We start from the raw sequence: 22555 nt of genomic DNA, 5'->3' as shown, positions 1-22555 counted from the left end.
GGGTACTTTGTGAGGTAAAATGGTATCCGTCACTCCAAAGTGACGGATATTGTTGGTCACAAATGAGATTTTGTGATGTAAGTAAATGTAAGGGCCAAAGTTTGGGTAATTGTAAATTTGTAAGTTTACAAGTTATATGATGAAGTAAGACCAGCCTAATAATTAAGAGTTGCACTTAGACCTGGCATCCGGGATCGGTTTAGATTGGGTCAAATCGAGTTCGGGTTTGTAAAAATCCAAGCCAGGTCGGGTCGGAGCATTTTAGAGTTGGTTGTTCTCAAGTTATTTGGGGATAATAATCGGTTTCCGACAATAAAAATTCAGGTCGGGTTGAATAAGTTCGGGTCAATTCGATTACTTAATTCGGGTGTAGGTCGACTCAGTTTTGCCGGTTATAGTTACACTAGTAAATATTTGCATTCCTCTAAAGTCTAATTTTATGTTGACAATAATCAAATATTTTTGAAATTAAAAATGTGTATTTTTTTTGGTGACGAGGGAACCCGCAGCCGCTACCTTCGGTGTGCACTGGGTAAATCCTCAGGTGTACGTGATAGCCTGCAAAAGTGCAAACCACGTATATCCGATAAGCCACCCGAGAGTGACAGACTATAAGTCTATTAGGCATGGACTCAGACCAAGAATGCTCCACAAGATTTTGCTTTTGAGGAGGCTTGAACCTGGGTCTCCTGGGAATTTCACCCAAGTTTTAACCACTATACTCCACCCTTGTGGATAAAACAAATGTTTATTTCAATTGGTAATGAACCTCCATTTTTTGAAAAATGGAGAGGACCCACTCGAAATTGATGACAAACAAACATTATAAGACATTATATTCTAGACTTTTAATATTTTCCTATGTGAACTCGAAACTAATGAATCAGATTCGAATTTACTATGTATTTAACATCAAAATTAATTTTATTGCATTCTTAATTAACAAAATAATTTACACATGAAAGTGATTAAGAAATTAGATAGAATGGTTTGTAAAGTGTTTTTTAAACAAAGAAACCTCTTACATTTAGAGAGCAATGATAACTCCGTTATTTACTTGCTTTCCATGCCTAAAACCTTCATTTGTCGCTCACTTGTATGCATATTAAGTGCTTATTAATGACTTAATTGCTTAAATTGTTCAAACCGCGCCTTTTTGGATATATGGTTCGGTTTTGCTCGCGTTGCATCGTTTTTGTAGGAGAAATGGAAGCCCGGCTTGCATATATCATGCCATAGGAGCAATCCATGGACCGCAATACCGACCCAAGGCCCAACATAAGTCAATAAAGTGCCCAAAACAAAGAAAGAAGAGAAGTCGCAAAAGTGTCGTGCTCAAACCTGCCGTGCCGTGCGGTTGTTACCGTGCCGTTCTTGATCAGGCACTAAGGTGTCGTGCCATACGTGTCGTGCCGTGCCATGCTCAAAGTGTCGTGCCCAGCTCCAGTTTCTCGCTTTTCTCTTGTTAGCTTAAACGACATTGTTTTAGGTCATTTTACTCCTTTTGTAACCTGGTATATAAGCTCAAACTTCAGAATTTTCACTACCTACTTTCATATAACAACTTTGAATGAGAGAAACAAAAATCAATCCTTGTAATTTGTGACAATTCCTTCATCAATTGCAAAGATTTAAGCTTTCTTCCACTCATCCTCTTCATTGTTCTTGTTGTGTTCCATTGTTGGTATAATTCTCTCTCTTTTTCTTTCCTTTTGTCATTTGTTTACATTTTAAGTTAATCCAAAGTTTGAATATTTTGGTTGACTTCTCATAAAGGTTTCTCCTTTATGCTTAGTTGATGTTAGAAATTGGGTCAATTAGTATTTCATCATCTTTCTTTTGTTAATTACATGATTAATTCTTCCTCTAGTAGAATCTAAATCTTTGTCTTAATTGTGTTAAAGTCTCTCCTTTTTCCTAGTAAATCATCTTAATCTTAGTTTAATTAGTCAATACTTTTCTTTCACACCCCCTTACTATTAAGAGGATAAAAATTCTCTTAATTTTCCCTCCAAATGCTTCTCTATCTAAATAAAGAAACAAGTAAAACTTTCTTTCTTTAAACTATTACCTTCTCATTAAAATATAATCTTATAATTAAACTTTAATTTTATTATTAAATTTAAAATTATGATTTTTTCGTCAAAATAAAATAAAATCAATGTTAAACTATAAACTATAAGATGGTAAATTTTTCATTAAATGCAACAATTATTACTTTAAATAATAACTTGACCCATACTTACCATTAACTTTGTGACAAAAAAATCATTAAAATAAGTGGAGAAATTTTATAAAATGAAATCCTTAATTTTACGGTAAAAAGTATATAAAGATTTCATAAAAATACACCTTTCATAACTTTAGTTTTCCATTATAAATAACACTTAAGAAATAAATATTCTATATATACCGCACATTGCGCGGGATCTATCCTAGTAACTAATTGCATGCTTAGTTCTAAGAATCAATTTAATACCATGTTTAATTGCAAAGTTTCCACCTTTATCAATTGATTAGTCTTAATCAACATGAATAGTGAGTAGTATCTCCACTAGTATGCGATTAAGCACTAACATAAGTAATTAACATGATTCGTTACATTTAAATTAGTTGTCAAGGGGAAATTAGTGGGGTTTACCAAAGGACTTATCTTGTTAATGTTGTATTTGGGAATTTGGTTGATTGATGACCCTTGTCCACCAATGGAAATTGGTTAGGTCCTAGATTGACCACATATTTACATCCTTAGCTTATTTGGGTTGAACCCGGGAGGGAGAGCCTAAAGAGGGTGCCTTTGGGAACCGCTTTGACCTTCACCTTTGGGAAAAGGGTTGGGAAGACCGGGAATCTATCGTAAACTTAAAGACCTTGACCGATACTTGAGTATTTAGGGAATAGCGTGTGTTCTCTTTTATATTAAAGTGTCGAGTGGGGGAGTCCGAGTCATGAACCCGGGAGGGAGGTGAGTCGGGATTTCTAGTGTCCTATTATGAGCCCGAGAGGGAGTTAATAGGCGAATTAGAGGCATTTTCCTCTACTTGATTACCCCAAGACGACTAATTGTCGGAATTAACATGGTGATTATGGATGTTTGTAGCCTAATCGTGCCCTAGGCCTTTTATCTATTGAGTAAAGGCGCATTTTTAGCTTGCCTTCTTATTTAGAATTTACATTAGTTAATTTAATTACTTGTTGTCTCTAATCTAGTTTAGTTAGAATATCAACCATACAAGTTTTATTTAGTTTAGCTAAACACGTGAACATAACAACCAGTAATCTCCTTACTCCTTGTGATTTGACCCTCAATTGTGCAACGATTCTCGTTCACTTACAAGGTAATTAAACTTACATCAAGCAACATTGGAGTGATCCAAACAAAATTTGGTAACTAATTAAAAGTACACAAATTTTGTTCTTCACAATGTTTTCATCATATATATAACAATGCATTAATGCACCAAGTTCAAGGGTCTCAAGTACACAAGATAGAAACATGCATTTGGCATTTTGGCCTCACAACTTGTAACATTGCACATAGTGTTTACTATGCGTATACATGTTACATATAGTTCGTAAATCATCCAACTTAATTAAGCACTACAAATGCGCTTAATTCTGCTTTCCGGCAATCCAATGAATAAATCCGTCTCCACGTCCGAAATTTGGCTATTTGTATCTTCGGATGGAGACGTGTCTTCCATTGGTTTGTCTACTGATGTTTCCTTTGGTATCACACCATACTGCAAGGCCACCAAGTTAATCACACATTTTGAGTCATTACGTATTATTACGGCTAAATAAATCACTGAACGTCACGGTCGAGATTTAAAACCAACATACAATACGTTTCAGAAGATAAAGTTTCACCTTTTGAGTTAGCCTCAAATTTTCAGCAGCAAGTTGCTTCTCCTGATTGATTGTAATACAATGACGTAATTAACAGAATAACAATTAATCATCTCATGTAAGTTATTTAGAAAAAAAAAAATCGTCGATCCAACAAGAACAATGTGTTGAACATAACCTATAATAAAAATTGTTTCGAGAAGTATACCAATCCTACATCGTAGTCAATTGTATGTCTAAGTCGCGGTGTGTAGTTACGTACCTTTTCCTTCAAGTGCTTTATTTGTTCGTTGAAAACTTGATTCTGAAATAAGATCGAGGGCATAATTACACAAATATCTCGACAAATTAAATTTACAAGTAAACATAATTAGAGGTTCAAATAGTTGAATTCGATCATAGAAACCTTCTTTGCTCTTATTTTGGTGACACTTCTTTCCAATTGATTTTCAAGTTGTTGCAGCTCTTCTAAACTGCATGATGCTAAATTCTCTCCAAGAAGTTTCCTAATTTTCACAATGTACGATAAGTGTTATGGAGTAGTAAGTAAACTCTCAAGATCATAGGAGTTGATTATAAAGTCACTCCGAATAGAACAAATTAATCGAGATTGATAAATTTTGGTACCGTTTTGCAGCTTCAATTGCTTCGACTTTCTTAATCAAACTCGCGGTTTCCTCCTTCAAGCTCTACAAAGTACATGACCATGAGACCATTATAGTTAAACAAACCTCACGGAACATTACAAAACCATATGTCATATGGAGTAAATTCATAGAGTTAATAAAAAGGAGGAGGAGGAACCTGCATATCTTGTACAGCAGATTTATCTTTAGCAGGCTGAGAATCTCTTAGGTGCCTTTGATACCTTCCTATGGTTTCTTGCATGCTGTATGTCATTTTTTAACAATCTTTGTTAAAATCAGAAAATATTATTCATGTTTGCTAAAAATCAATTCCATTTGAAATTTTGTATATGAATTCAAAATAAAATAGACTAAGTGGTCTTATGTATCATGGGTTAAAATCGCGGTATTATTCGTGATCACGGTGTCAGTAACAGTGTCGCGGAATCGTCTTCAACTCGCCGGCCATCGTGCTCCGAGTTCCGCTTATTGCAGTGAAATTTGTTTTATTAACTTTTGTATATGTTTTATTATCTAATGGCTATATGACCTATATCATATAAAGTTGAGATTACTAATTTAGAATAATTAATTTGACTCACTTCTAAAAAAACAAATTCGACTAATGTTGTACAATTTTTAAGGGCTTTCTATTATAAAGTTTGATCGCTACAAGTTATAACTTAGTAGTTCATCGCGGAAGTATCGGGCCGAGTTATAAATGAGTTATAAATTGGTCGTCTTGCCGACATTTTCCTATTTTTAATTAACCCTATACATCTTGGGATATATCGTATCAGTCGTCTACTCACAAATCTTTGGCGATAGGATACTTACCGAGCGAGATTTTAAACCATGTTTGTACAAAGAGGAGAGCGGGAATCATATGCTCAATTCAAAGTGTTAGTTTGGATTAGATATCTATATTCAAAATTCACGTATATTTTAGATACCAAACCAATTCCGTTTGGATACGAATATTTGTTGGATATCTATATTTTGGTATTCACGCGTGAATAAACAAATCTAAAACACCATAATATTGCATGGTAATTTCTTTTTGTCTCCTTACTTTTTTAAGTTTTAAGTGAAAAATAAAATCATTGATCTATTGTTGAAAAACAAAACTAGAAATTTCTTGGGTTGTTTCATCAGATATTTATGTCAAGCTCAACAAATATATTTAAATTAGAGAAGAAATTTCTTAAAACACGAACTAATTAAAACATTTAAAAATAATATTAAAAAAATATGGGAAAATTACAACCCCTGTAGATCATAATCCAAATATAATCACCGAATTATGAATTAAGCATCTTTAATGGTTGTTTTTAGGCACTTGCTTACAATATTTGTAAAAATTCAAGCAAGTAGCTTATCATTGGAGATGGAATGAATAAGGCTAGTTTGTTACCATGTAGCTCTACCAAGCCATAGTTTGGAAAAAAAAAGAGTAAACTTTTATTGGAAGAAAGTAATACTAAGGGATTCATACGGACTACAAGGTAATGTCTAAGTTAGAGCAGTTTATAGACAAAAAGCGAAATAACTTAAAAAACTGAGGTGGCAACCCAATCTAAAATATCTTAGCTTCATAAGTTAAAAGGTCTTATCTTGTATAACTTGTTAGCAGTGGTGGAGTTAGAAAATGATCCCAGCTAGAGCGAATGGGTAAAGGTGTAAGAGGAACTCAAAAAAAGTTGAAAAATTGTAACTAAAAATTTTGAAATTTCCAACCGCCAGCGACCTGTTAACCCCCTAAATTCACCACTGCTTGTTAGGTACTTGTTATTAAATATGTTGAAGATGCACCAAATAATTTGTACTCCTACCAGCCTACCACCTTTCTCCCAACAAAACCAATTGTCTGAATATCAAGTACCCCACTTCCAAAACAAATAGAGGATGAATAGTTCAATTATTGTACCTCCCTTCAAGTCCCTTGTTCGAGCTTATGTTTTACTGGCAGATTTGTCATGTGTGGAATGAGGTTACAACTTAGAGACCAGTCAGACCACTAGTCCTATGCTATGTTACTCCGACTCTTCAAATTTTAGGCATAAATGTTATATGTGTTTGACATAACTTTCAACGATATGTAAAGGGATGAAGGATGGATATATACTTTCTTTGTCCAATTTATTTATTTACCTTTCTTATCCTTTGTGAGAAAATCAAAAGGTAAACACATAATGGTGACTAGGGAGATTTAGTTTGATATTTGTTTACTATTTTAAGCCTTAACATTTCTCTATTTCACTTTAAAAACTCTTAGGGTGTGTTTGGTTTGAGTGATTTGGAAAGAAAAGAAAGGGAGGGAGAGTAGGGGATTTAAAATCCCTTGTTTGGATAACAAATAAGGGTGGAAGGAAATGGAGGGGGAAAAATTTGGAGGGATCTATTTTCCCTCCTCCAAGGCAAATCAAAATCTCTCCACAATAGACAAGATTTGGAAGGAAATTATATCCAAACACCCACTCTCCATTTGCCCTTCCCTTCCCTTACCTCCCTTTCTCTTCCCTCCTTCCCCCTCCCCACCCTTTCCCTCCACTTTTGCTATCCAAACACACCCTTAGGGTGTATTTGGATAACAAAAGTGGAGAGAAAAGGAGGGGAGGGAGAATGGAGGATGTCATTTTCCCTCCAAATCTTGCCTTTGTTGGAGATGAAATAATTTGGCTTGGAGGGGGAAAGTGGAGGGATTCATTTTTCCTCCCCTCAAAATCCCTCCACCTCCATTTTGCTAACCAAACAAAGGATTTATCATCCCTTCCTTTCCCTCCCCTCTCTTTCCCTCAAAATCCTCCTATTCAAACAGACCCTTAAGCATTTCATATGTTTGATTAATTTCTTCTTATGTACCCGCAGTGGCATTCAAGTACTGCCCTTTGATTTCACCTTGTGCTTTATAAATTGCTTCGGCACATTTATTTGACACTTAAATATATACTCCCTCTTATTCGCTATAATATTCTCTCTTTCCCGAAACGGATTATTCAAGTAATGTTCCCCTTTCCTTTTTTGGTAACTTTTACTCTTATTTTATTCATCCCTCTCTCATATCATCAAACTCCACACAACTCTTTTACTTCTATTTTATTACTTTCCTTAATGTTTTGGCCCCACAACTCTTTATTTAACTCCTAATAATTCATCCTTCTCTCCTATCACCAACTCCATCAATGTCCTTTATTCATTTTTAATAGTATTCCTTGAGTATCGTGTCAAAGACAAAGGGGAACATTATAGCGAATAGAAGGGAGTATATACATAGGTGAAATACATGCCAAATTTCAGTTACACAAGTAACACTCAAATTTCTATTAGTGTGTGGGACATTTAGGCCTGCTTTTTTCGACTTTTTAGAGTGAATCAATCGAATCTGAATGGAGTCGAGATAATCGAATCGAATGGAAGCCGAATCAACTCAATAGAGTGAATCGAATCGAATCAATAAAGTCAATTGAAATTTGAATTGAACTGAAATAATCATATTAATAATAATATTATTATTATTAAATATTATTGTTATTATCAACTATAATTATTAATCTTTTTACTAATAATATTTTTAATAACAATAATAAATAATAATATCATATTAATAATGATATTAGTAAAATAATTGTTTAGAATAAAAACACTCAAGTAAGCGTTGCTCGAATTCAGGTCGAGTCAACGCCCTCCTCTCAGATGGCACCTCGAACTTATGTTTGCTCTCTTCAGATGGATCTTTCACGCGTAACAAAGGCCTCAGAGGGTACGCAAAAGGTCCTTCTCTGATGCCTTAGATCTTGGTGGATAGTCGGGACCTTGCTTGAAGCTAAGGTCTCTGTGCCCTCTTGTAGTAGCTCGAGTAGTCTTACTTCTAGAGAGAGGAAGTTGTTGGTGACAAGTTTTTACCATTGATTGATGAATAGTGAGATATTTATAGGTTTCTATGTGTACCTCAAATGATGGTTTGGCAAGCACGGTTACCATATTCGCTATGAATACGCCTTACCTATTCGCGATTCGCTTATAAAAAATGTGTTACATGTATTTTCAGTAATCAACTTGATAGAATTCGCTTTTAACGATTCGTGATTCGTAGGGTACCAAGCGAATTTGTAACCATGTTGGCAAGCTTGTTGACTTGTAAGACCCCGTATTGGCAAGTGAGTCAAGTCGGTTGGGCGTGCCTCATAATATTAATAATAAATGTTATGAATTTTAATAATAATACCAATAATAATTATAATAACAACGACAATAATAATAATAATAATAATAATAATAATAATAATAATAAATAATAATAATAATAATAATAATAATAATAATAATATCGACATCTGCTATAGATCTGGTATTACTGCAGGGAAGGAGGTTGATATCGGTTTGGTTGATGGGCATGGTGGCTCTCTTCGTCCTGCGGATTTATTGCTTTATTCTTGGGACAGGGGGCGTGATGTGTGCGTCGACCTGTGAGTTCTTCACCTTTGACTCAGACTGGGTTGGCAGATTTTGTGTCGGGGGGTTGTCGCCGATCTTTGCTCGGCGAAAGTGTGCTAAGTATGGGGATTTGTGCGCGGTAGCGGGCTATGGTTTCCTACCTTTCTCTTTCTCTTCGTTTGGGGAGTGGGTTCGGATTTGTTGCCTTGCTCAGCGGATCCGAAATTCTCGGTATCTCGGGATGCGGGGCTCGGGTTGCCGCTTACATTTTTACTAGACTTAGCTTTGCTATTGCTAAGGGTGTGGGAGCCCAGATTGTCTCTCGGCTCCCCACCAATTTCATGTAAACTTTTATTTTTATTTTAATGAAAGCTGCGCGCATCCCTTTATAAAAAAAAAAAAAATAATAATAATAATAATAATAATAATAATAACAACAACAACAACAACAACAACAACAACAACAACAACAACAACAACAACAAAAACAACAACAACAAAAACAACATTAATAACATTATTATTCATTTTAATAATAATATTCATCATCATCATCATCATCATAATAATAATAATAATAATAATAATAATAATAATAATAATAATAATAATAATAATAAATAAATAAATTATTATTAACAATATTATTAATTATAATTATAATTATAATAAAAAATATTAATATTAAAAAAATAGTATTATTGTTAACAAAATTAATAATAACTATTATTTAAATTAGTAAAGCTGAAATGAGCTGAACTTAATGGAGCTGAACTAAATCGAATCGAATAGATGAATCAATCGAATCGAATGGAGCTAAATCGAATCGAACTAAATGGAGTCGAATCGAATCGAAGAATCGAACTTAATGAATAGAGCTAATTTGAATCGAAATAAATGAAAATAAATCAGAAAGAACAGGCCCTTAGTCAGCTGTGTATACACATTGAAAGGAAATACTCCCACGTCTCTAACCGTGAAACAAGCTGAGAATTGTCAGATAAATGGGACTTAAAGAGATGAACATCACATGTGAGTATGTGGTAGACCTAATTTACTGACATACGAGACCTGAAATTAGATCTGGCACGCATTACTGCTACCACCAAGTAATTGGTAACATACATACACCACAAAAATGTTCCTTAAAACAACCCATATTGATGTGACTAAGTCTTTTGTGTCTCCCATATGGTCCATGAATCTTTTTACTAGAGGGGAAAAAAAGTGGCTTAACGGCCAATTGACTACCGTCTTGTTCTTTTGGACTTAATTTCACCTTATTTTATTTGAGTTCAACTCTATTCAGTTCAATTTCATTTAGTTCAGTTTAGCTTACCTATTCACAAATTAACTCTTACTTCAATTCAATTCAGTTCAGTTTAGCTCCATTAAGCTTTATTAAGTGCTCTCCAGCTATTTTTAGCCGAAGAACTTGACCGTACGTAATAAACATGGTAGAAAATGTTCATATTACTGACATTAGAATAGTGTTTGGGTGAAGAAATTTGGATGGAAACGATGTGAAGAAAAAGGGAAAAAGTCTTTAAGGTAGTGTTAATAAATACGGAGTTGATTTTATTTCAATGATTTTAATTGAAGAGATTCAATTGCTTAAAATTCGATTCCAAATTCAATTTCATAAACCTGTTTGATTACTTGTAATGAATTTCTGAATGTCAATTTTTCAATGGTGTTTGGATAACCATTGGGTTGGAATTGTATTTTGGCGGTAGGAGTCGAGGTCACCAATTTTTTAAAAAAAATATAATTAATTAGGAGAAAAATATGTTCTTACGGAAAATGTTGGTGAATAAGGAAGAAAATCGAAAAGTCAAAATATCAGGACACAATTTACGTCACAAAAAAGATCTGTTAAAGCAAATCGGAGAGTGATGAAATTGAAATAACTACTGGGTAGATATATATTTGAGAGTTTCGAGTTTTAGTTAGGTTGAAATTAATAAGGAATCGAGGCTAATTCCGAATTCTAATGTTTTCCAAACGCTTGAAATGTTTTAGTTCAAAAACTAAATTCCAATTCTTAGTTCCCAAACCAAATGTGTTTTGTGTGGTGGTTGCTCACCTCATCCCTTAACAATGAGGTAAGGGGTTCGATCCCTGCATATGGGAATGGAGCAAACTCTTTGGCTAGCCGTTTACCTCTTCGTGAAAGCACATGCGACGAAAGATTATACACTGTTGTCGACGGTGGACACCCTAATTTACACCAAAAAAATTCTTAGTTCGTATGAAATATATATTCTTGATGTGTAAATGGGATGGAGCCATGGATGTAACTTTATATCTTATCAAATTCTGCCTAAGTCTAAGACAACTAGCAGAAAATGTACTCAAAGAATGCCTAAGCCCTAAGGTAAAGTTTGGGCACTGTGATTTAGGCCTCGTTTGGTTGTTCACTCAATTTATGAGAATTCTAAAATCTCATGAATTGTGATTTTTTGGGTTGTTTGGTTACCCTATTTTTTGTAAAATGGGAGAATTTCAAACTCCAAGGAGTTTTAACTCCTACATGATGGGGGAATTTAACTACCTACCCCCTCATGGTCATTGGAAACTTCTAGGAAAATAAAACTCCAACATGACAACCAAACGGATTTCTCTAATTCACGTGAATTTTAATGTAGTAATTAAACTCCTCTGCGTTGCAAATTAACACATGAATTCGATTCCCGTATAAACCAAATGAGGCCTTAGAGGAATTTGGAGAAAAACGATCAATTTAGATTCTTTCCATTTTCTCCCCTCTTTATTTTCTTCGTGTTTCTCTCAATAATACGGATAATAGTTAATTAAATGATGAGATGGAGAAGGATTCTATTGTTAGAGAAAATGAAAAGAAGTAGATAGAATGAAAATCAAGAGGATCTTACTGTGTGTGATTATTCTTGTATTGATTGTAGATTGTGTTGAAGATAATGAGAATTTTAGAGAGCCAAATAACCTCATTGTTCCTAAATCATGGCACCCTTTTTTTAGGGGAATGATATTCCCACGAATCAATTGTATTATGCCACTGGCTCATGCGCATTAAGCAATTACACGAGAATAAATTATTATCTCACATGGTTCATGGCACTATAAATTTGTTTCGTGGCATTATGTGCCCCTTTTTTTTTTATAGTGGCAACCAAATGACACCTAGAGGTTGTGAGTTTCTATGAACTTTAAATGCCTACACGCAATCAAACAACACCGTTCAATTGTAACCAAACATCCCCTTTCTCATCTAAACAAAATGTAAGACTTGCTCATTAGCACTATTGTTAATTACTCTCTCCTAATCATTTGTTTACATTTACTTAAAAATACTGCTCACAAAGTATATATAAAAGGTAAATAAATAACCGCGACAAAGAAAATGAAATCAAATAGAGCTTTAATTTTTCTCACCCTAACAATGTCACTAAAAGTTCAAGATGTTTGAAATATACAGTCTTGCACAATTTCAACTAAGAAGAGAACAAATACGAGTGAAAATGCGAATCATAACAACAAAGCAGTGCTAATTTTTGTGTGAGAGGGTCCCATTATATAAAAAGATAATTCATTTATTAACATTAAATGAACAAGCTTTATCTAAAAATGAACCGTCTCACCGTCTTATTTTAGAATTTGTAATACCAAAGATACATTAATATTTTACTGAGTACTGACAATGGGGCAATTGAAACCATTGGCCTTCTTTAAGAGCCAATTTATTTGCAATTAGTTTACAAAAAAAATGGCAGAGTTAGTTAATACCAACCTAAAAGAGAGAGTCTGAGAGCGTGGAGGGCAAAAGCAGAAAAATAGTACGATTAACAATTAAATTAAATTTGCCTATACTTAAGGGAGCGTGGTGCTAATTAGTAAGGAATATCTCATACAATGTTCTCTGATCATTGTCATTATATATTTATTACTACTAGTAATTTCTTCACATTAGGAGACCATAAGAACCATATAGTACACTTTGATACTACCAAACATTATATATAAATCACTTACTTTGTCAGTAAAAATATATTTATTTACTAATTTACTACTCCCTCCTATTCACCATTTTCTTCCCTATTTCCATATTCGGATTATTCGGGTTTTCTTCCCTATTTCCTTTTTTGGGTTGATTTGTGTGGTCCAAATTAAATTACATGTGGGGTAGTGTGTTTTGTGTGGTCCAAAATCACTTTCTTATTTCTTGTGCAAAAAGGAAAGGGGAAGAATATAGTGAATATGAGGGAGTATATATTATGTACTTGTTCAGTTGCTTCCCATATGTGTTACTGTTCATATTCTGAGATCCTGGTTGGTTTCTTATGTGTACATTAAATCTCGAATTGTGTTTAACTGTCTTAAAAGTTAAAAACCTCTAACAAACCTTTTTATATTTTAACATTATTTAAATCAGTTGCGAGTAACGTCTTAAACAAGAGTATGTGCAAGTATTGTAGTTTCCTTGTTTATAACTTTTATTGTTCATGATTAATTTTAGATTAACTATGTTTAAGTATTGTTGATGAATTGTTTGATTTCTTGTAATGCATGAAATCATGAACTCAATAATGTATGTATGATACAAGAGTTTTGTTTTGTTGTGAAAGGATGCAAATCAAGCAATAAAATGATCCAAGGAATGTAAGAAAATAAACATTTATTTTATTATATCAAGTACATAACATGAACTCGTCTTTTTTCTAAATGTTTAAAATAAATTGGAAGCTAACCTAAATTTTGAGTTTTCAGAAAAAGAAAACAATTTTTTAACAAATTAAAAACGAGTTAGGATTTAGTAGAGTTATTCACGCTAAATTTTGTAGAGTTTACTAAATATAAATGAAAAATAAAATTTATTTGAATAAATTACCGTGAAATCACACTTAAAAGTAAGCTATCTATACGGAGGAATTAGAAATGTGGTTACAAAATGACTTATGCCCCGGCTCATCCGAAAGGGTGAAATAGTTTGATCCTACTCTTGAAATCGATCTAGTTTTCTAAACATTGATATTCTTCTGTAAAAATATTTTTTGAATTTCTAACAAAAACTACGGCCCATTTATATTTCCTGATGCCCTTCCCCACTATAGTACTCCTTAGGTACTAAAGTGTAAGGTAATGATGTAATAATATGTACTCGTACTCGTTAATACAAAATCACACCAAGTATAAATCTCATATGGAGTACTTCGTATAAATCCCATACGGAGTAGAAAACATTCAGAAACATAAAAAAAAAAAAATAATAATAATAATCATCATAATAATGTAGGTGTATTGAAAAAATTTTGACGTTACAACAACTGAACAACTCACAACCCATAAAAGTAAAAGATTTCAAGTACTAAATTTATATGTGTACAGTTCAATTTTCGACTTTCGTGACAATAATGTTTGGCCTAGTTTGCTTAAAATGAGTTTCTATTTTTTAAACTTAATTTTTCAAAAGTAGTTTTCAAGAAACAAAACATCAAATTGATGCTTTTATTTGTATGGGTAAAAACATGGTATTTGAGCTTTTAAAAATCTACTATTAGCTTTTAAATTTATGATATGTTTGACCAAAAAGTGTTTTTATGTCCAAAAACAATTTGAAAAGTAAGGCCAAATACACACTTAATTATTTATTTAGCATTGATTAAAATAAATTTTGCAAAGAATAAAAGAGTAAATAAATAATTTGGATGAAAAATTCAATAAAGGCGATCCATAAAGGACATACCATGACAACTATTTTTTGTAGTAAAATGAAAATTTTAATAAGAAAAAAAAACAATCAAGCTTATTTTATGCTCTTATAGTTATTATCTGAGTAAACCACACTATAAGGACCCAAATTATCTTTGTATATTACTTTGAGGACCTCACTTATTGTTGTGTAGCTTTAAGGACCTCATTATGTGCTTTGGACCAAAATACCCTTATTTTTATTTATAATTTATAGATGTAGATATTTTCTTAAAAATGAGAACAAGGTAAAAAATTTTCAAACCACGGGCAATTAGGCATAATATATTTTGTGTGAGTTTATATTTGTCGTCCATACTAAATACCGTTATCTTCATTTATTATTTTTTCTCGATTTTTTTTTTGGAATAGTAGAAAATATTTCTTTTACGATTTTTTTAGTGATAAGGGGACCCGCAACCGCTAATTTTGATGTGCACTGGGTAAATTCCGGGTATTCATGATAACCTGCAAACCAAATTTTATCTTTACACATTCAATTTAGGAGGTTCCCTCCCAAAACCAATTGACAATGGTAGGAGTAGCCCCCTGGGTTATAATCTAGATCACTCTTCTCTATTTCTCTGATGTGGGAGACCAACATATGATTCTTCACACTCATTTGTTAATTTTTCCCAATTCATTTCACGCGATCTTCAAGACGGAACTTTCTCCGTAAAAACATGACTTGTATATATAAATTGTTTATTGAAAAACTACTTAAGTGAATTAGTTTTCATAAGAGATGTAATTATTTTGTTTTTTATTATTAATAATTTTTGTTTTTATTTATTTATTGTTAAAGTTGTTAATTTCAATTCTTAAAAACAAATTGGGAAGAAAAAAGGATGGGAGTAATAAATCTAAGGGTAATTTGGTCAAATTTATGTGGTGAGATCCTTAAAGCCACTTAACAATAATTGAGGTCCTTAAAGCAACATTTGTTGATAATTGGGGTCCTTGTTGTGGAGTTTACTCGTTATTATCTTAACCAGAAAAGGAGCATAAAATAAGCCAATACTATTTACTAGTCATTAATTACGGGAGAAAGTGATGAAAGATTCAAAACCCTCCAACCCTAAAGTTAGACACCTAGCCCTAATATGCATGTTGTTCTTGATTTAACAATATGTTATAATTAAACCAAAATTAGATCATTTAATCAAGCAATTAATTCACCACATATAATCACAAAATCATCAACATTGTAGGGAATAAATAGATAACAATTTACCGGAACAGAATAAGTTTATGGTTATTAATTGATGGATACAAAATTGGAAAAACAAAAAAAACATACCTACAACTTGCAAATTCATAAAGTTTTCCTCTAGGAGAAAAAATGATAAGAGCAACTTCAGCATCACAAAGAACTGAGAGCTCAAATGCCTTCTTCAACAACCCGTTTCGACGTTTCGAAAATGTTACTTGTCTGCTTGTTGCATTCTCAATCCTCTTCATTTGAGTCTTTCCTCTCACCATCTTCCTTCTCTATAATTACCTATTTTTATTCTCAACAATAAACAAATTTGAGCTCAATTTATTCATATTTGAGTTAAATTGAAATAAGTAATAATTAAGAAAGCAAGGTATAAATAAAGTTGACTTACAAAAGAATCCCAGAAAAAATGGATCTATTCAAGAGAAATGAAGTTGAGCCCAATAAAAATAATCAAATGATGATAATAAATAAACCCAGAAAAATTAGCACCACAAAACTCCAATAAATAAATATCTTGTTTGTTTTATGTATTTATTTTTTTTGTATGTTTTAGTTTTCCCTAATTTGGAACCAAAGGAAATGACGGGGATGAGTGAAAGAGGTGGTTGTGATTGATTGATTCTTTTTTACTCTCTTTCTATCTCTAATACACTTAGTTATAAGTTGCCTTTTTTGGTAGTACCATCAAAGGGTTCTCTCTCCCAACACCCATGACCCACCTTTCCTTGTTCATTATCTCACAAATGTTGTTGTGTTTTTTTCCTTTTCTTATCTTTTTAAATCAATTATTTGATCCAATTATCCATTTATGTATTTTACTTTAAAAAGGGTTTATTTTGTTACCTTGGATGTAAGCCTATTGATGAAAGATTTAAAGACGAATAGTATGTATTACAAGGACGGGGAAATATTACCGAAAAAGTCTTAGTTTAATGGTTAAGACTAAGTTATCGTGACAATAGGGTATAAGTTCGAATCTCCCTCTGCTCATATTGTAGTGGTCTTGTGCAGTTGTGCCTCATTTGAGAGCAAAACTTAGTGATGAAACAGAGAGTTAAGACCTGTTTTTCAGGACTTTCTTTTAGTTCATTTCCGTTCAGATTTTACAAGTTTATTTAATCCAATTTAATTTTGCTCTTTATTCACTTCAAATCTTATACGGAGTAAATTTAGTTTATTTAGTTAAGTGGGTTTAGTCCAAATGAATGTGACCTTAGTATAAACCGCCACTCTTTAAACAAAGAAAAATAATGTATAAAATATATTTTCTTGAAATTCGAGACATAAATCAATTGATCTAATAATTGACAAACATTCACAAACTATTGAAGGTAAGACCATCCCCAAGCAAGGTCACCGACTGGGTCGTGACCTTGTCGGGTCACGCTAATGACTCCTTAAACTAGGATTAACAACACGATTTTGGTGACCTTGAATAACTCAGGGGCAACCCATGACCCTGAGTAGAGAAATTGTTAGAAGTTGGTGACCTTACACGTGGCGTCTTTCTATTGGTTTACAACATTAAAAAATCAAAAAAATAAAAAAAGTACAAAAAAAAAAGTGCAGCTTTCTCTGCTTTCTTCTCTGCTGTTCTGCTGCACCCCTTTTTCTTCCTTCTTTTCTTTCCGCCAATTTCCTTCCATTTCCCCAAGTCTCTTTAATTTTTTCATCCATAATCTTCTCAACTCCTACCATACAACCATAAATATTAATTGGGTAGTAAAAGTAAATGTAAAATACAGTATAAAACTAAAGTAAAAAATGCAAATCAGTAATATTTTTAATCTCCTACCTAAAATTAATTACAAACATAAAAAAAATATAACTCAAACACTTATATAATTCTCAATTTTCAAATATATTATGGATTTAAACGAGTTTGATTTTTCAAGTTATGCTATTGACGATTATTCAACATATCAAGACTCTCAAAATTTCGATTTAAATCAAAGTACTCCAATTCCCACTTTTACGGAATTAATTTCGGATAGCCAAAAGAATCAAAATATCGATGTTTTTGGAAATCAAATCTTGTTGTCCGAACTTCAAACTCAAGAATTTGTATCAGAAACCCCCCTTTTTTGTTCAAAAAAAAAAACAAAAAATCATTAGCATCCACAAAAAATCAATCCAATTCGAAAATGGATGATCGGATTTGGACCGAAAAGGAGGAAGAAGCTCTTATGTCCGCATGGATTATGTGTAGTACCGACTCAATACTTGGAAAAAACCAAAGAACCATCACAAGATGGAATGATGTATTTGACTCTATGAAAAAGCCGTACGGAAAATCAAAATCAAAATAAACTTGGGATTAGGAGTATCGAGGGAATGAAAAATCGATATAAACGACTCAATACAGTTGTGAGTAAATGGGTTGGTTGCTACACACAAGTTCTAAATCGACCACCGGCAAGCGGCACTAACATCAACGACGACATAGAATTAGCTCAAAAATTATTTCGAAAGGTGAATAATGGTAACGATTTTACTGACTTTTATGTTTACGATAAAATCATGAGTGGTCACCCCAAGTGGAGCTTACAAAAACACCAATTTGAGCTCTCTGGAAACTCTAAGTCGGGTTCAAAAAGGTCAAGGTCGGAAATGGATTCTAGCCCTTCTAGTGTAAATGTCGGGACCCCGTCTAGTCTAAATGTTGGAACCCCGTCTAGTGTTAATGTTCCAACCCCGTCTAGTCTTAATGTCGACGCAAGTGACCGACCCGAAGGACGGGAGGCAGCTAAAAAGAAGCGGAATGGAAAAGCACCCGAGGTCGTGCTCGATTCTATGTTAAGTGCGGGCAACGACCGAGAAATAATGGAGGGAAATAGGCTCACTACGAAAGAGCAAATTGATTTTCGGCAAAAAGGCTTGCGGTGATTTTGAAATCGAACAAATTAGGATTCAAAAAATGAAAACAAAAATGGAGATGAATTGGTTGAACACATTGCTCTCGCAACAAAATATAAACCCGAAAGATCAAGAGTTGAAGGACAAGCTAATGGACAAATATATGTCTGATATTTAGTTTATTTAATATGTTTTTATTTTCTGCTTTTATTGTTGGTTTAATCATCAATCAGCTGCAAGATCAATATGTAACTCGCTTATTAATTATTAATTACAACAAAATTTGCAACGATGAACGATTGAACAAAATTCCAACAATATTTCCAACGATGTAACAAGTAAACGATTAATTATTAATCAGAAAATAAATCGGAATAAATCCTAATTTGTTCGATGAACAAAATTCCAACAATATTTCCAACAAAATTCCAACAATATTTTCAACGATGTAACAACTAAACAATATTTCGAAAATTAATTATTAATCAGAAAATAAATCGGAATAAATCGGAACAAAATTGCAACGATTAATCAGATTTCGATAATAAATAAATCACAAAGCGGAATGAATGAAATCGATGAATGAAAACGATTTAACAAGAATTTACCTGCATGAATGAAATCGGGATGAATGAATTGATGAAATCTCCAATCAGAAAACCAATCGAAATCAAACCCAAAACGAAATAAAACCCAAATCGAAATAAAACCCAACTTTAGGAATGATATAGCAATTTATGAGATAAAATCAACCTGTTAATTTTTCGGTTAATGGTACGGACTATAATATGGGATATTATCTTGCTGATGGTATATATCCTGGTTGGGCAACATTTGTTAAAACAATTAATGCGCCACAAATTCAAAAGCATAAGTTATTTGCAGCTCGACAAGAGAGTTGTCGAAAAGATGTAGAACGTGCTTTTGGCGTCCTACAAGCTCGATTTGCGTTCATCAAACGCCCTTGTCTTCTTTGGAATCGAGCTAATATGGGGAAGGTTCTTATGGCTTGTATTATTATGCATAATATGATAGTTGAAGATGAAAGAGAAACTTATCTTAACTATGAAAACATAATCGCAGAGTTCAAAGAAGATAATCCGACTTCAGCTAGTGATGATCCATATGAATATCATCGTCTTAGAAGATCGCCTCAAGAACGATTCATAGAAATTCATGGTGAGATTCGTGATCGTGCCACTCATAACGCTCTGAAAAATGATCTCATTGAGCATATTTGGCAAAACTTCCGTAACTCGAATTAGTTTAGAATGCATTTTTTTTATTTCGTAGTATTTAATGTTTTTTAAGATCGTGTTTTTTTTTTGAATTATGTATGCGGTTTTTTTATATGTTGACTCATGCTTTCAATAAATTTTATTTATTGCCAATAATTTTTTTTAATGTACACTATCAAATTAATTTACTTAACATATTTGAGTAGAATTTATTTTAAAAATGAAAAGAATAACTTAATTGTAGTATGTTATTAAATAATAATTGTAAAAGTAAGAGAGGGGTTTTGGTGGGGTAGTGAATGTGGTAAATGATTGGAAATGTTGGAAAGTGGAAAAATGATTGGGTTGGTGACCCAGGTCGTGACCTTCTGCTTGGGAGGGTGAAAGTGGGTCAAGATTAATAAGGTGCGATTAAGAGGAAAATTTTTGGTGACCCGATTAAGGCGACCTTTTGCTTGGGGATGGTCTAAGAGTGTAAAAGACCAAAAGTAGTTATTTAAGGAGTAATTATTTTAGGTGCGTAAATCAAACAAACAAAATAAGAGAAGTAAAATAAAAGGCTAAAACTTTTGGTAGTTTTGGGTAAAAACCATAAATTAAAGAAAGGAAAGGAAGTGATAAGATTACCAAAAATGAAACCTGAGATGGAGACTTGCATGTTTATGTAGGAGAGGTGCAATTATAGAGGTCAGATAAACGTGCGAGAGAGTGTAAAAATAGGAATAATGTATGCAGTGAAACTTCTTGTGAAAAATAATGATATATTTAGATAAATTAAAGACGGTACAATTAAAAAGTTGAAAAGCATGTTAATTTGTTAGTATCATCTATTGGTTACTTCCCTTTGTGTTATTGTTTTATGTACAGTGTGTACTCTTTCTAATTTACGTCCATGCAACTTTTTCTATTTATAGTAATTACTTAAAGTAGAGTATATTTTACCAACTAAGAGTGCAAAATTTAGTGTAAGTTATCGTAACTTGAAGATAAAATTGAACAAGAAGTAAATCTATTGTAAAATAAATTATACGAAGTGATAATATATTGTAAAATACTCTTGGTTATGCCTAACGTGTTTACTTAAATGATTAATACGGTCGTTGTCTTTATTTCAATAATTTGTTTCTTTTCTAGTTATAAAAATACTCTTTAAAAAGATTAAAATGAGTACATAGTGATATGAATTACTTGTATACACGTAAGTTTAAGTTATATGAATAAAAATCAAATATTAGTAACCAAACAATAATGTTTCTCTTTCTAATCTTGTGTGAAAATGTGGTATGGGTACAACAAAGTCATTAACTTACGGAATAAAGTCATTAACTTACGCATACAGTGTTGGAAATAGGGGCTTGTTTTGCCTTTGTAGTTTTTCCAATTTGTCCCACATTGGTAGAATGAAGTTGTTGTCATGTGTTTATATATGACCACACTTCTTACCATACCACTAGTGGGTCATGGGAGGCTTTGTGGAAGCTCATGAGTGCTTAATTCATTCGCGTCGGTGCCCGTGCCTGGCCCGGCCGGCCGGATTTGTGATTCGGGATTTGGCAATCGCTCGCTGTGGCCGTGCCTATCTTTTTGGGCCAGAGCTGCGTGTTTTCTTTTTGGAATGAAGTGTCCAGATACTTTGTTCAGAGTGTCTAGATACACAGTCAAAATCTGCAATTAAGTGCTGTTTAATGCTCCTTAATCTCTGCTTTGACTGCTGTAATTGTGGAACCGTTTTAGGCTCCTCAGCTCCTCTATTTTATGTATAAATAGAGCGACTCTTCACTCACCGAGAAAATACAACTCATATTCTATCTTCCTCTCTTCTCCTCTATAAACTTTTAAGGTAAAGATAAATTCGACGTTCCAATGCTCTCGGTCTCGAGTGGGCGTGCCGAGTGCGGTGAGTGTAAATCCTTGGGGAACTACCGGTCATCTCGTCGATCGCCACCACGGTCGTCAGGAAATATAGTTTTCAAGGCGGTGGCTCTCATACCACGTCACTACAAATTCGGTTATCTCTAATCTTTCTCATTGTTCCGCAATTTACGACTAACAATTTGAAAACTATTATTATTATTCTTTGTAACAATGTCGATCATGTCTAAGAATGCTCCGATTTGTCAAAAGTCGAACCCTTAGATGGTCGAACTATAAACGTTGGTCTCAAAAGTTCGATGTTTTTTGAGCAATATGAAATTGATTACGTTTTATTTTTTCGACCCTCCCCGTCTTTCACACCGAAATCGCGTCTGTTGAGACAACCCCTCCCGTAATTTTCGCTTTGTTAAGTCAAATGAAGAGGTCGTTAAAAAATATGATAAGGATAATAAAAAGTTAGGTTTCACCTCCTTAATCTTATGACTAATACCCTATTTGACTTGTTTATGGTTCATAAATTTGCTAAACCCATATGGGAATTACTAGAGAAAAATATGGGGTGATGATGCGGGTAAAAAGAAGTATGTCGTTGGGAAATGGTTGGGGTTCCAAATGGTAGATGACAAACCTATAATGGAACAAGTTCATGTCTATGAGAATTTTTGTCTTTGACGTAGTTAATGAAGGGATGAAACTAGATGAGATTTTCCTAGCAAATGTGTTCTTGG

At 33.2% G+C, this 22555-nt stretch overlaps 2 protein-coding genes across 2 annotated transcripts; one reads left to right on the top strand and one right to left on the bottom strand.

Moving 5' to 3' along the window:
• Positions 1–3410: 3410 nt before the first annotated feature.
• On the bottom strand, positions 3411–16535 carry LOC141596728 (MADS-box protein SOC1-like). Its single transcript, XM_074416970.1, has 8 exons — positions 16247–16535; positions 15937–16137; positions 4654–4738; positions 4477–4538; positions 4256–4355; positions 4112–4153; positions 3871–3912; positions 3411–3743 (listed from the first exon to the last, which is right to left on the bottom strand). The coding sequence occupies exons 2-8, from the start codon at positions 16116–16118 to the stop codon at positions 3594–3596; spliced, it is 663 nt and encodes a 220-aa protein (XP_074273071.1). The 5' UTR covers positions 16119–16137; positions 16247–16535; the 3' UTR covers positions 3411–3593.
• A 2967-nt stretch (positions 16536–19502) lies between these two features.
• On the top strand, positions 19503–19979 carry LOC141595015 (uncharacterized). Its single transcript, XM_074414990.1, has one exon. It carries the CDS (start codon positions 19503–19505, stop codon positions 19977–19979), a length of 477 nt encoding a protein of 158 aa, XP_074271091.1.
• Positions 19980–22555: the final 2576 nt, after the last annotated feature.

Source organism: Silene latifolia, chromosome 8, assembly GCF_048544455.1.
Source record: "Silene latifolia isolate original U9 population chromosome 8, ASM4854445v1, whole genome shotgun sequence".
NCBI lineage: Eukaryota > Viridiplantae > Streptophyta > Magnoliopsida > Caryophyllales > Caryophyllaceae > Silene > Silene latifolia.
Note: the sequence above shows the minus strand (reverse complement) of the source record. Positions and strands in the feature narration are given on the sequence as shown.